The 15,000-nt window shown below is 36.3% G+C and overlaps 1 protein-coding gene across 1 annotated transcript in view; it reads right to left on the bottom strand.

Moving 5' to 3' along the window:
- LOC135208094 (uncharacterized) overlaps positions 1-15,000 on the bottom strand; it is an 81,537-nt gene that overhangs the window by 30,612 nt on the left and 35,925 nt on the right. The window contains exons 3-4 of the mRNA XM_064240241.1: positions 13,459-13,866; positions 13,046-13,264 (exon numbers count right to left, since the gene is read on the bottom strand). Coding sequence (XP_064096311.1) covers positions 13,046-13,264; positions 13,459-13,866 — 627 coding nt within the window. The remainder of the gene's footprint in view (positions 1-13,045; positions 13,265-13,458; positions 13,867-15,000) is intronic.

The raw sequence follows: 15,000 nt of genomic DNA, 5'->3' as shown, positions 1-15,000 counted from the left end.
CTTAATATTATGTTCATTTCATATTAAATATTATATATCACTTCCATATTTCGGAGCAATGGATAGTTATAAATGGAGAGAGAAAGAGAGAGACAGAGCCAGAAGGAGTTTACAGAAAAAAGAAAAGAGTTAGGTAAAATATATTATTCATCTCCATTCTAATTTATATAAAGATAATAAATTACAAATCTTCTTTTACACTTTCCCATCAAGGCCCTGATTTACATTTGATAGAAGTAAATCTTGTAAATTATGAATTTAGAAGACTCTAACGAGATTATCCACTAATAGGACTTTCATCCACCTTTGGACTCCAAAGGTCCTTTGATGGAGAAACACAAGAGTGACTGACTTGTAGGACATCCTGTTTACCGAGTCCTTCACACGAGACAGAGATCAAAGGATGATTTTCAGCCTCAGGTCAGAAATCCCATCAGGAGTCGGTTAGGGAGTGAAAATATATAAAAGAAAATGAAGGTGATTAAAACCCTCTTTCTCTCTCCTAATCATTCCAGAATGGACGAAATATATAGTAGACGATTAAGGAACAGATAAATAAATCCTTAAAAATCTAAATTTGACTAAAAAAACTTTTTTCTGGGGTGAAAACAAAAAGCATCGTCAGAATTTACACTGGTGCGATTTGACATTAAGTACAGCTGTTCAATCCGTTCTGGTGTCAGTTATTTGCAATGTATGGTCTTTCTGCAGGCATGGACTCGATGGGTGCAAAATATAGCCCTATTTCTAGCGTGTAAAGGGCCATAGCTTTTTTTGTTATTTTTTTGTTGTTCATTGCAGGTATACCAAACGAGCCTTATTCTTTTTACTCAAGAATTTTCGTCCTCACAATAACCCAAATCTCGTATTCTGCATTCGGAGTTTGTTATTTTCAATATGCAGATATAATTCTTATATCTAAAAATTCTTTTAGAGCTTTTAAATTAGGAATTGATATCACTAATGACTGACAAATAATAAATATCAAAGGATGAAAACTCCAAATATTTTGGGGAGTTCTTTCACGAGAAGAAATAAGGGTCAGGATTTTCAAACCAGTGTTGATGAGAGAGAGATAAAAAAAAAATGGTAAGGAAACCCCCAGGTAATCGGGGTAATAGAAAGGCCAGAATATTCAAATCCATGGACATACATGAGAAGGAGAGACAGGCGGTTGCCTCGTGTTGTAGAATAGTCTGACTTTCACCTAAATGACTTCAGTGGAACCATCAGCTGTGATTTGAACAGCACCTGGTGAAGGTAATTTGAACATTCTCGGTCGATTCAAAACTTTTTGTTTTATTCTGAAGCCTATATTTTCCCCATAGCGGCGGGTATTATGTATTTATAAGTTTGTATCTTACAGCAAAACAAGTGTAGGCATTAAATTGACTAGTGTTAAGTGTGGCCTGTTCATTGTTGTCAGATCTTGTTGCACAGAAGAGCCTGAAGGAATTATTGTGTAAACAGAGGTGAAGGGGGGTGGGGGGTGGAAGGAAGGTCTTATCTGAACAGGGACCCAGCATTCCCTCCTTTGGAACGGAAAATGCATCAGATTTCCCCATCTGCATCCGAGAGATTAGCGTAAGTTATTTTTGCAGATTATTCATGAGAATAAAGGCTTCAGACAACTAAACCATAAACATAAATAAAGAAAATAATGTTAATCATACTCACTTTCTTTGTCATAAAGGTTTTTTCCATAGCATTAGATGAATAAAAACGTCAACATTATTAGAAGACTTCATTCCACATCATTTGTTTATATTCCATCCACTAATAACAGCATTTCTAAATCGTGTTTAAGTATCCTTCAATAATTCTCCATTCTCTCTTCCGCCACTACCCCCCGCCTGTACCAGCCCCGCCTCCATCCCCACCCACGTCCTCTCTGTCAGTGAATAACTCCTTCCTGTTTGTTGCTTTTAATGAATTTTTTATATCTCGAGTCTCAGGTAAACTGGGCATACTTAGGACAAGTCATTTTCCACATTAAGAACAGTTTCAAGTTAGATTTGTGTTGTTGTGTTTATAGTACGTTCGTTGTTAATTAAGATTGCAATTCCGATGTCCAAGCACTGGTGTCTCATTTGAGTGAGATTCTTATTCACTCTTTGGCCTTTCTCTCGAAATTGACAAGTAGGTTGATAGGCCTTCCCTTTACTTCTTCAGCCTCAAGGAAAGGAAAACTAATTATTACGGATATTCCAATAGGCTATTAATGAAATTAAAAAATGGAGCTGCAGCAGGGCCAGATGGAGTTCATGCTATCTTGTTAAAGAAAGTAGTTCATTCTATCGCAAAGCCACTTGCAATATTATTAAGTGTAGATACAGGCATGATTTATGATGAGCACAAATTAGCATATATTACCCATACATTCAAAAGTGGATCAAGACTAGAAGCAAGTAATTATAGGCCTGTGAGTCTAACATCACATATTATGAAAGTGTATGAAAGGGTAATAAAAAAAATATTATGAAACATTTAATAAAAAATAATTTGTTTAATATAGGACGACCATGGTTTCGTAGATGGAAAAAAGTACACAAACCCAACTGTTAGTCCACGTGAGAACATATACAAAAATATGAAAAGCTTAAATGAAACAGATGTGGTTTATCTAGACTTTGCAAAAGCTTTTGATAAGGTAGACCATAATATTTAGCGAAGAAAATTAGAAACATAATATAGTGGATAAAGTAGGAAGATGGTTAACAGAATTTTTACACAACAGAAAACGATAGTTATTGCAAACGATGAGAAATCGGATGAAGCCAAGGTAATTTCCGGTGTGCCACAAGGTACGGTGTTAGCTGCATTACTGTTTGTTATTATGATTGCAGACATAGACAGTAATGTTAAGGACTCGGTAGTGAGTAGTTTTGCCGATGACACAAGAATAAGTAGAGAAATTACTTGTGATGAAGATAGGAACGCGCTACAAAGAGACCTTAACAAAGTATATGATTGGGCAGAGGTAAATAGGATGGTATTTAACTCTGATAAATTTGAATCAATAAACTATGGAAACAGAGAAGGAAGGCTATATGCATGTAGGGACCTAATAATGAGACAATCACAAATAAGGAAGCAGTTAAAGACCTTGGTGTGATGATGAATAGGAACATGTTATGGAACGATCAAATAGCAATTCTATTGGCAAAATGTAAAGCAAAAATGGGAATGTTGTTACGGCACTTCAAAACAAGAAAAGCTGAACACATGATTATGCTTTATAAAACATATGTTCATAGTCCACTTGAATATTGCAATATGATATGGTACCCACACTATCAAAAGGATATTGCACAAATAGAGAGTGCACAATGGTCCTTTACAGCTAGAATAGAAGAAGTTAAGGACCTTGACTACTGGGAAAGACTACAATCCTTAAAAATTATATAGTCTAGAAAGGAGAAGAGAACGCTACATGATAATTCAGGCATGGAAACAGATAGAAGGAATAGCTGAAAACATCATGGAGCTAAAAATATCAGAAAGAGCAAGCAGAGGTAGATTAATACTGCCCAAAACTATACCAGGAAAAATAAGTAAAGCACAGGACATTAATCGACTACGCACCAGCATCGATAATGCAGCGTCTATTCAATGAGTTGCCAGCTCATCTGAGGAATATAACAGGAGTGAGCGTAGATGTGTTTAAGAATAAGCTCGACAAATATCTAAACTGCATCCCAGACCATCCAAGATTGGAAGATGCAAAATATACCGGAAGATGTACTAGCAACTCTCTGGTATACATTAGAGGTGCCTCATACTGAGGGACCTGGGGCAACCCGAACAGGATGTAAGGTCTGTTAGGTCTGTAAGTCTCCCCTGAAAGCATATTTATTAATTCTATCACTTAATATACAAACTAGCCTAGCCTGTTGTTAATTCCTCATCAGATACTTAACATGGCACTTGCTTACTTAGTAGATGTTTTCGTCAATGCTCTGTTTTGAGAACACTGGGACGAGAAAATGTTAGCTGTCCCCAGAGATTCGGAATAATCATCATTATTATTATTCAGAAGATGAGACCTATTCATTGACTTGAAATTCAAGTATCTCAGAACGTTGTTTTTGATATTTGATACTTGCCGAATAAATAATAATAAAACGTTATGTAAAAGCTTATTACAATAATAGAATATAGAGAACTTCCTTTATAACAAAAGCAATAGCTGAATGTATTTTCCGGACAAACTCCTTTTCTGAGAACAAATGTTGCCAGACATGCAGACATTCAATTTGCATCATTCCAATTTCTTAGTCAATTGCAAAGTATTAGTTGTTGTCGAATGTAAATGCAGGAATTGAAACGGGCCCCTGTTCTCCATCAGATAGAATCTATTGCCTTTTGTTTTTCAAGTGAACAGTATACTTCATTTGAGAACTTATCCCTAAAAGGTGGAATATATGACACTGGTATGGCCCCTTTCTCGTAGTGTAAAAGAACAAAATTCTCCTTAACTTTACTGAATGATGTATGAAAGGTTTGCTTTATCTTTAATATATATTGATTGGGCTTTTTTATAAATATAAATTAGAATGTTGTTATCTTTATGGCCTAACGTTTCAACTCTATGATCATAAAATGAAAGTTTATTCTCCAAATCGTTTCACATGACAATCTTTTGATATATCAACAAGCACTGCCTCCTGTCACATCACTTTGATGTGCATGTACTGTTGGCGGGACATTTCCTGAACTTTGATCTGACTTAAAAAGGTAAAGTAACTCAGACTTGTAATTTGTTCTTTTATTCCTGTGAGTCTCATGATCCCAATGACACCAAAATTGAAATATTATAAGAATATAAGAATGCTTTTAAATGATTAGTTTTTGTTTAAGAGGCCTTTTTGGTAAACCGGTATTTATTTTAATTACTTGAGTCATATAAAGGGGAAAAGTACTGCGGACTAAGCAGAACTGCAACAGTTTCCCAGAATCACTCAATCAGGTTTTTTTCATTGACGTTTTATTCCTTCTCGACAACATTTTATTTAACTTAATTAAAACAATTTTTGCTTCCTTTAACTTGAAGTTTTTATTCTTCATGACAGAATTTTTTATTTCCTTTTTTCCTCTTTTGTTTCGTAAAACTTTTTTTAAAGTAAAACGTGTATATTTGTAGGTTGTAATACACTCTTGATTTTTAATCAGACTATATTTCTTGTCTCCTGTTTTTACAAAACAAACGGCGATTTCCTGTTTTGAATAATGTCAAGATATTATGTTAAGTCTGATGACGTTCAGTTTCATTCCCTAAATATCTCCACGGGCCTTCATGCTTCCCATTACCTTCGTTTCAATATACAGCCACCTCCCCTTTTTTTAAAACTTTGACTTCAGCTACAAAAAGCGAAGGTCTGTCATCCTCTTCTAACCAAAACATTCCTTTGTCTTTTCCGAAACAAAGTGATTTTTAGGTTTAGACAAAGAATAACAAAGAATAAATTTGAATCTCTTGGGCGTGAAATATAGTTTTCGCATCATTTGCTGAAATGGGGCTATTATGATTTGCAAAGTATATAGAATAAGGGAGAGAGGTACAGTCACTTTGGTCGCGGGGGGTAGTTGTGGGGTATTTCAGTGATAGGCCTGGAGGAGAGGGTGAGAGCGGTCAAGGCAAGTACTACCTTGGGAACGACATTAAGAAGTACCTTGGGTCGAAGGGATTAGGCCTGTAAGTGTCAGATGTCCTTTTCACTCTGTTATCTTGTATACGTTTGGTGTTCTTTTGAATCATATAGTAGGTCACTGTACTACACATACAAAATCGTGGATTGATAATGTTTGGCTCTCTAATATGTAGTAGAAACCTTAAATTAATATGCTTGATAGTACTTAAAAAAATATTCAATTAGCATTTGACCCGGCATTTATTTACAAAGGCTTATTTACAATTTTACAATACATTATTTAATAAACTAACATAAATATACATAGATAACACATAACAGTATCTGGCTTCATAATAGAAATTAAAAATACTTAGTAAAAGTGGAAAAAACAATTTTTTTTTTATTTTGATGCCATTATTTAGTTAATTTATGCATCTTTTTTTTTTTGCCTGCTTGATAAAATTTGGGCATTTAGAGCTCTCATCCTAAAAAACATCCGACATCTGACAAAAATCAATATTTCTTTAAAAGTCAAGGTTACAATTTTCAATATGGTGTGCCAAGTCGTATAATACTCCATTGCCTGGTCTCAGTGTATTTCTCCGTTGTATGTTTGAAACATTTTTTCCATTACCTTTAATTTAAAAAAATAACTCAGCACTTGGTTCCGTTAATTTATCATCATGTAGCTCTACTGCACTGATCCATGTACCTTTCACTTTTTTTTTTTTTTAAGTTTACTCCTAAGAACTGATAATCTGAAATTTAGATGCCACATAACCTCCAACATATCGAAGGCCCTTCCATCTTCGTCTGCAACATTCTCTAAAGTTCTTTCATGAAATTCATTTACAAAGTTTTCTGAATCTTCTTCTGGCTTCTTCTCATCTTCAGTAGAGGCAAACACCATTGCAGAAATCATAAGCTCTCTTTCAAGATCAGTTTCATTTAAATCATTATTTTCAGTTTCATTTGAATCATTATTTTCACAACTTTTCTCTTGACTGAACATTCCTTCCGACATATTTGAAGAATCGCACTCCTTCATCGAGTTACAATTTTTTCCAGTTAGAGTTTTCTTTGCCAAGTAAATATGACCTTATTCTGTGACTTCAACTGGCGTAGGATGATCATAAGTTGCACCCATTTGTCTAAGACAGCCAAACATGTTTTCCAGTCCATCTTGGTTAAGTCTGGAGGTAATTATGTATGATGTATCATACATAATTACCTCCAACATATAATGTAACCTTGGCAAGGATTTACATGACACAATAAGTCTCTTTTGGAACTGATAGATCTTATTACTTTTGCAAACTCGCATTGTTTCAGAAGTACATTTCATATTGTCAAGGATTTAATTCTGTTCCGCCAATTGCATCCCATAAGCATCTCCTTCCTTCCTTCCTTCGGTCGTCCATCCAGAGAAGGTGATGCTGAAATTGAGTCTTGTTTTATTCGGAGTCACTTTCATTCATTCATTCGTCTTCAAGAATCGTTGGAGTTCTAACATTTTACTTTCAATTTTTAAGATTCTTGGGGAGAAATGAGGGATTGTTAATATCCTACTGTCGTTTAAATATATTGTAAGATCTGGATTTCAGTGTGTTAGTATAATAGTGTAATCTCTCTCTCTCTCTCTCTCTCTCTCTCTCTTCTCTCTCTCTCTCTCTCCATTTATAATTCACAGGCAGAGGGGAAGGTTGTTAATTTAATATTCCAGAAGAAACCATTATAAGTGAAAGTAGAACCCTTTCACTGTAATTGGCTTCGAAATTGTTTATAGAGGCGACATTTCACCAACACTAATTAGGACTCTGGAATGAGGCTCTTGATTATAACTCACCCGCGCCGAGACCACAATCCCTGCTCCCCCTCAACGCGAGTTCTCGAGATTGTTTCAAATGTAAGATGGTTTCTGCGTCAAGTGAGGACGGGTTGGGTGGGCGTGTTGTGTAGTCTGTGTCGGGGAGTGTTACCTCAGAAATTTGTAGGGGAGGGGAGTCAACATGAATTTAAATATTAATTAGACAGTACTTCAATTATGCATTATTTAAGTAGTAAGTCAGTAAGTAATGTGTACATTTTGCAATTAATTTTGCCTATTGTGTACAATTTGCAGCGCTTGGTGCCTGCAAATTGTACACAATAGGCAAAATTTATTGCAAAATGTACACATTTGGCAATTATCCACATTTTGCGTAACACACACATATATGTATATATATATATATATATATATATATTATATAATATATATATATATATATATATATATATATATATATATATGTGTGTGTGTGTGTGTGTGTGTGTGTGTGTGTGTATATATGTGTATGTATATATATGTATATATATATATATATATATATATATATATATATATATATATATATATATAATATATATATTATGTATATAATTATTAGTGTTATTAATAGGTTTAATATTTTTTAATATTTTGATTAAATTATTATTATCATTTTGTTATTGTTATTATTATTATTATTATTATTATTATTATTATTATTATTATTATTATTATTATTATTATTATTATTATTACTATATTATAGACAAGTTGAACCCTATTCATATGGAACAAGAAGCCCACCACAGGGGCCACTGACTTGAAATCCTAGAAGCTTCCAAAGAATATTAGGGTTTTCATTAGGAAGTAATAGAAGGTAAAGAGAAACACAGAAAGAGGAGATCTCACTGATTAAAAGAAAAAAATAAATAAAAAATTAATATACAGATAAAATATCAATATGTAAACACGGAATTAGACATAGTTTTATACGCACCCCAGCATACAAAACTGTGTATGGAGTATACGCCAAGGCTTATACTGATGATAAATCAAGAAAATACGCCGAACATGGTATACGCATTCGTCATTTGAAATCGACAAACACTGGAAAGCTTTGTATTTTAATCTGAACAGGAATAAGAGCATCAAACATCAACGAGAATTCGGAAGTGAACAGTTGATGTGAACAAATGACGTCACTCGATTGCCATGCGATTGTTTGTTTCATCGTGTGACAAACAATCTTCTTGGTCCCTCACTTCAATGGAACAGATAGGAACAATCGGACGGAACGGGAACAGGACACGAAAATAGACTGATAATAATAATAATAATAATAATAATAAAACATGACTTATCAGAAAATAAAGATCTGCCCAAGAGAGAGAGAGAGAGAGAGAGTAGAGAGAGAGAAATATTTCCTTAAAACAGATATATGAGAGTGGATGGCAGGCAGATGTATGTGAACGTGACAGAAGTGTTCATATTGATTAACTTTACCCGGTTATATACCAGCAATAGATATCGTCCGTGGAGGTATAAATCAAGGTGAACCTTTAGGACAGAGATTATTGGGGAACAGAGAGAGAATCGGTTGATGTCACGGGTGAGTGACAGACAGGATCAAGGGAAAGGAATCATTCGTGTGGAAGAGAAAGCAATTTCCAAGAGCAGAGAAACATTCAAAAAGCGCAGCAGGACGACTGATGATCGACACCAAAGAATCGATTTGTAGTTCCAGCGATATTTTGTCCTCCTCGGGTCAGCGGTTAAATATTTTCAGTAAAGAACAAGATAATGAGACAGAAAGTCTTGCATTGAATAACAAGAGTTATTCAATTTCCTTATAAAAATGTGTAAAAAGCAGGAAATACGTTTATTATAAAGAAAAAACGTATAAAAAACATTCTCCCCACTCATTTCAATTGAAAACTGATAATTCATGACTAAACTGAAATAGATTATACATAAAAAATGATGACTGTCATTACAGTATTACATCACGAGAGACGAGTTCTCCCTCCAGGAACTGCCTTAATAACACTTTTAATGAGACTTACAATTCATCTTGTCAGTGATGGCTCGTAGCAATGTGCTTGTCCCCTGTTCATTGCTCATTGCTTTGGGGAAATGAGATGTCTGGGTGGTTCTTATATTAGAGTCTGGTATTGTTATTGGGCTGTGGTATGTGCATGTATATATATGTATATATATATATATATATATATAGATATATATATATATATATATATATATCTATATATATAGATATATATATTATATATATATATATATGTGGGCTGATATACAAAATTGTGTACATATATTCGTACTGTGTATTACTCATAAGAATAAGGTAGAAATGCTGAAAAAAAATAATAAAAATACATAAACTGTTATTCCAATTTCCCTACAGACTAACCCTTCGAAAGGTAGGTATCTTTGAACCGAAGGAGAAAACCAACTTCTTAGAAATCAAAAACTTTCTTTCCCAGAAAGCTTGGTTGCTTTCTCCGGAGGATTGAAACTTTGAATGACGACTGACTTTCTTCCGAGAAGCTTTCACCGAAATGGAAAGTATGGGCCAGCCAGAGAGAGAGAGAGAGAGAGAGAGAGAGAGAGAGAGGAGAGAGAGGGCAGCATAAACATTCTCTAAGCGTTGAAGAAGAAGAAGAAGAAGAAGAAGGAGCCCAATTGTCGTCTGTCGAAACAAACAGACACAGTTAGCTGAGGCTGACGAAAGCCTCCAGATCTGTGCTTTTGTGGATCCCCATTCCAGAGAGAAAATGGTAATTCCATCCATTCCAGAGCTGGAACGGAATAATTCCATCCCATTCCAGAGAGTGGAATAATTCCATCCCATTCTTGGGACTTGAATACTCCCACCACCACAAGAGAAAATGCTGGACACTAACCTATTTCATTTACATATTTCGTCACAGACAATATGTCAGCATGATTGGAATACTTGAGAGAGAGAGAGAGAGAGAGAGAGAGAGAGAGAGAGAGAGATTCCCAAAAGCACTCATAATTATCGTTTACATTAATCCTGTGATCGTGTCTACTCTATATTCATAAACTTGGAAAACAAAGATTTAATGATTCGTAAAACCCTTCACATTTTGGGGTCAACAGCTGAACAGAAAAAAGTGACAAAACAAAGTTTATTATGTCACTCCAGTTTCTGTCTATATCAGAATTCGTGATGAAAATAGATAGTATATCATATACAGCAAAGGCCAATTATATCTTCGTTCTCTTTTTAAGTTATTCTTATTTTCGGAACTGGCAAATAAATGTTGAAAAATTACCAAACACACACACACGCACGCACACATACACACACACACACAGACACACACACACACACATATATATATATATATATATTTTTTTTTTTTTTTTTTTTTTTATATAATATATATATGTATAATATATATATAATTATATATTATTATAAATATATATTAGATATATTATATAGAAAATACATATATATATATATATAAATATATATATATATATATATATATATATATATATATCGGGTTATATATATATAACTTGGGTCTTTACTTTTAAATAATTTCCCTATAATTATATAACTGTAAGAGGCGTTTTGCCTCTCTCTCTCTCTCTCTCTCTCTCTCTCTCTCTTCTCTCCTCTTCTCTCCCTATCCCTCAAACCCCTTTCTCTATCTATGGTTACGTACAATTCCAGGATGTTCATTTATAGCCGAATGCACAGGACTTAATAGTGTTAAGGCTTTGTCTAATGGTCGATTCCAACGGTACGTTTAATCCCAGAGCGTGTATGTATGTACATATAACACTGAAGATATTCAAGCGGTGCTCTTTTCCTAAAACAAGATCTCTCGAATATAACATTTATATTTAATACAACCTCGAAGTCCGTCCATTTTTCATGACAAAATACTATCTGGAAAATATGTCCCACACTGGTAGGAACTATCTAGATTCTCAGAAAAGCTAAAATACTTGACAAGAAATATTGAAAGAAGAAAACAAGACTTATTTTCACATTTGGCAGAAAGAGACCTCATTGAGATGGAAACACAAAGTTGGATCGTAATATCTTCTGTTGTTTTTAGTCTCGACAACAATAAAGATTTGGTCGCCTGAACTCTGCTGCCGACAAGTTCATGTTCCTCCTCTCGATATTTCAGGACAAGAGAGAGAGAGAGAGAGAGAGAGAGAGAGAGAGAGAGAGAGAGATATTAAAGTCACATGATACAGTAGTTACCTTCCCAGATCGCTATAACGTTTAGATGTTGATTTAAACGAGCAATTTCCTTCCAGTTTAGTCAGCTTTATTTCATAATAAATCCTTCCTGAGGTCACGACCGAAAACTTTTGAGTCCAGAGGCCCTTGGGGTCATTCCACCAAACCCCCCTCCCCACAAATCATCTTTGATGACACGATCTCATAAATGCTTTTTCATGGCCAAAGGAAATGACAATTACATAAGATATGAAGCTCCGGAAATCGCCCTTTGAAATGCGCCTCATTTGATTGGGAGGTCCCGCTGGAATTTCTCTGCTTTCGTCAGGTTAGGATCCATTTTATCTTTCTAAAATAATTTTCCTTTAGATTGTAGATATTCATAGCATTACGAGTCATTTTCATCTTACTAAATTAGTTTTTCTCTCAGTCGTAGATATTCAGAACAAATTTCACACCCAGGGTGACTAGTTGGTGATAGTCACTTGTGTAGAAACTAACCAAGCTCAAACATTTTCCCAAGCAAAATCAATTATTTTCTTCCAACACACATGAGAGTATCACCAGGTGAAGTATTTACCTAACGCTTTTGCTTGGTTATATAAGTCGGCCCTGAAGGACTTTATACTTTGATTGCCAGTTGTTGAGAGACGCCTTTTATGAATAGTAGATCTACCTATATATCAATCTATCAGTCACACACACACATACACACTATACAAAGAGAGAGAGAGAGAGAGAGAGAGAGAGAGAGAGAGAGAGAGAGAGAGAGAGAGAGAGAGACTACTGTCTTGTCTTCTACCCCAAATTTAATCAACAACGAAAGGGAAGAGAAAAATTGAGAGCAATAAAGAGCTTCTCGTCTCCCGTTGCAGCCTCCAGCAATAATCGCTCACCCATTGCCTTCTTCGAGAGGATTTGTGATGCCATACCAGCACTCACACAGACAGACAGACAGACAGAAGCTGTTATAAGTCGCCGCGAGAGATGTTCCAAGCTTATTTATGTTTTCTTCTACTCCTCTGCACAGAAGGGAAAATATTTAGTCTCTTCCAATGTTTTCATTCATTTCCCTTTGGATGGAGTCGTCTCTTGGGGCTGTTTTCAAGATAAGAGGTTTTCCTTTGTGTAGAGGAAAATGTTTTATCACGCATATTTAACAGTTAGTCGTACTTTATCATGATTTAAAAAATGAACAGAGAGAGAGAGAGAGAGAGAGAGAGAGAGAGAGAGAGAGAGAGAGAGAGAGAGAGGCAGTTTTATGACCCATCTCAAAACCCACTATTCATAAAAAAAAAAAAAAAAATATCAGTGCCAGACTAAGAGCCTCTCTCGTTCAACCGTTTCCCCGCTTACCCTTTTATTCCTTCCTTCCTTCCTTCTACGCCCTCAAGTGGCACAAAAACGCCGATTTGACGCTCGATCAGCGTTTGATACAGAACAGAGATCAGCGCTAAGTATCTGTTATACCCAGGAACGATCTTGGGGGTTTTACGAGGGAGAAGAGATCGGATATTCTCTGGAGACGGAAGGCGGTTCTCAACTGCTGAGTATTCGGTGGGGGAAATGGTCGATCTTGATCAGGGAATAATGCAAATGGGTTCATTTATTGAGAGATATCTTCTGCAATATGGCCAAACCAAAACGCAATAAAATATGCAGTAGAGAAGAGAGGTATCTCAAACGTTTCGTCGAGAGAGGAGAGAAGAGAGAGAGAGAGAGAGAGAGAGAGAGAGAGAGAACTTCATAGACACTTGATGCGAACTCACGTTGCAGTCCCTGGTGGGGTGTAGGGTAAGTTGTGGGGTGAGGTAGGGTATGGGGTGTGGGGTGGATTGGGGATGGTGTGTGGGGTCGGGTGGGATATGGGGTGAGGGGTGGTGTGTGGGGTGAAGGGTGGAGTGGGGTGGGGTTGTGGGATGTCGGTGGGAGTGGTGGTGGAGTATGGGGTGAGGTGGTGTGGGGGAGTATGGGGTGAGGTTGGTGGGTGGGGGCGGTTTGGGGTGAGGTGGTGTGGGGTGGGGTGGGGGTGAGATATTGTGGGGTGTGGGGGTTGGGTGTGAGGTATAGGGTGTGATAGTGGGGATGTGGGAGTGTGGGTTATGTAGTTGTCTGGGGGTGTTGGGTGGGGATGTGGGATGAGGTGGAAGGTGTGGTAGGGTGAGGTGGGGTGTTTTCTGTGGTGTGGTGTGCAGGGTGGGGTGGTTGTTAGGTGTGGGAGTGGGGGAGTGCGGGGTGGGGTGTGGGGTGTGGTAGGTATGGAAATTCAGGTTCCCATTTAGGAATTTGATGGAATTCCAGAATTCCATTTCTGGTTTTTGTGTTCCCTGGAAAGAATGGCGGTGCTGACTGTATCTACAAATAAAATACTATTAAAGTCGATCAAACTGCTTTTTTAACTTCACACTTCACATTGGTATGAAGATTAATGAAGTTGTGATGGCAAGTATGAATAACCAGTCTTTGTTCTATTTAAGATTCTCTTTGAAAATAAGTTACTTAAGACTCAAATATTTTCCGTTTCATTTTCAACATGATTCGTGTGATGGAAATGTTATTTTAATCCCAACTAACAAGAAACAATATTTGGTTACTTCTCTGGATATTGCTGTCATTTAAATAACAAATATCTCTCTCTCTCTCTCGCTCTCTCATTTCAATCCGTTTAAAGCTTTGAACTAATCCTATGTATTTCTGAACGCTTCTTTGCCTCTATTTGTATTCCCATTCCTCACGGAATCCACGATTGTAAAACTCTGTGTTGGAATACCCGGTTTTTCATCCAGCGCCACTTCCAGTACCTTCAGTGGACTGGAAACCGTTGGGGTTATTCGCGTAGTTCTATCAGCTAACGTTGTTACCCTTTTATTGCTGCTCTTTTCGCTGAAAACCTTTTCCGCTTGAGTCTGGAAACAAATGGAAAGGTATTGATGGAATTACTCCCTCGTGCTTTTTTGAGATGGTAGGGGAATGGTTTCCAGTGTTGGAGGGTTTAAATACTATTTTGTTGGAGGAGAATTTCTTCACCAAGAGGGGTTGAGATTTACGGTTAATTTGACGAGATTTCGTTGAGTAAAGACATCGATGGCAAGAGAGGCCATTGCTTTAACATGAAAGGGCGTCTCACCTGATCTATGCGTCCATCAACTTGTTACGACTCCGCGGGATTCATGACATGTCATACGGACGGAGGCCGACTGTAAGGAGTACATATTTATTTTGTGTGTATGAATACAGCGTATAACTGTATGATGGGTTTTATGAGTGATTTTATGTATCTCTTTTATAAATAGGTCTTGGTTACTGATAGT

The sequence above is a fragment of the Macrobrachium nipponense genome, chromosome 34 (assembly GCF_015104395.2).
Source record: "Macrobrachium nipponense isolate FS-2020 chromosome 34, ASM1510439v2, whole genome shotgun sequence".
Classification (NCBI taxonomy): Eukaryota; Metazoa; Arthropoda; class Malacostraca; order Decapoda; family Palaemonidae; genus Macrobrachium; species Macrobrachium nipponense.
Note: the sequence above shows the minus strand (reverse complement) of the source record. Positions and strands in the feature narration are given on the sequence as shown.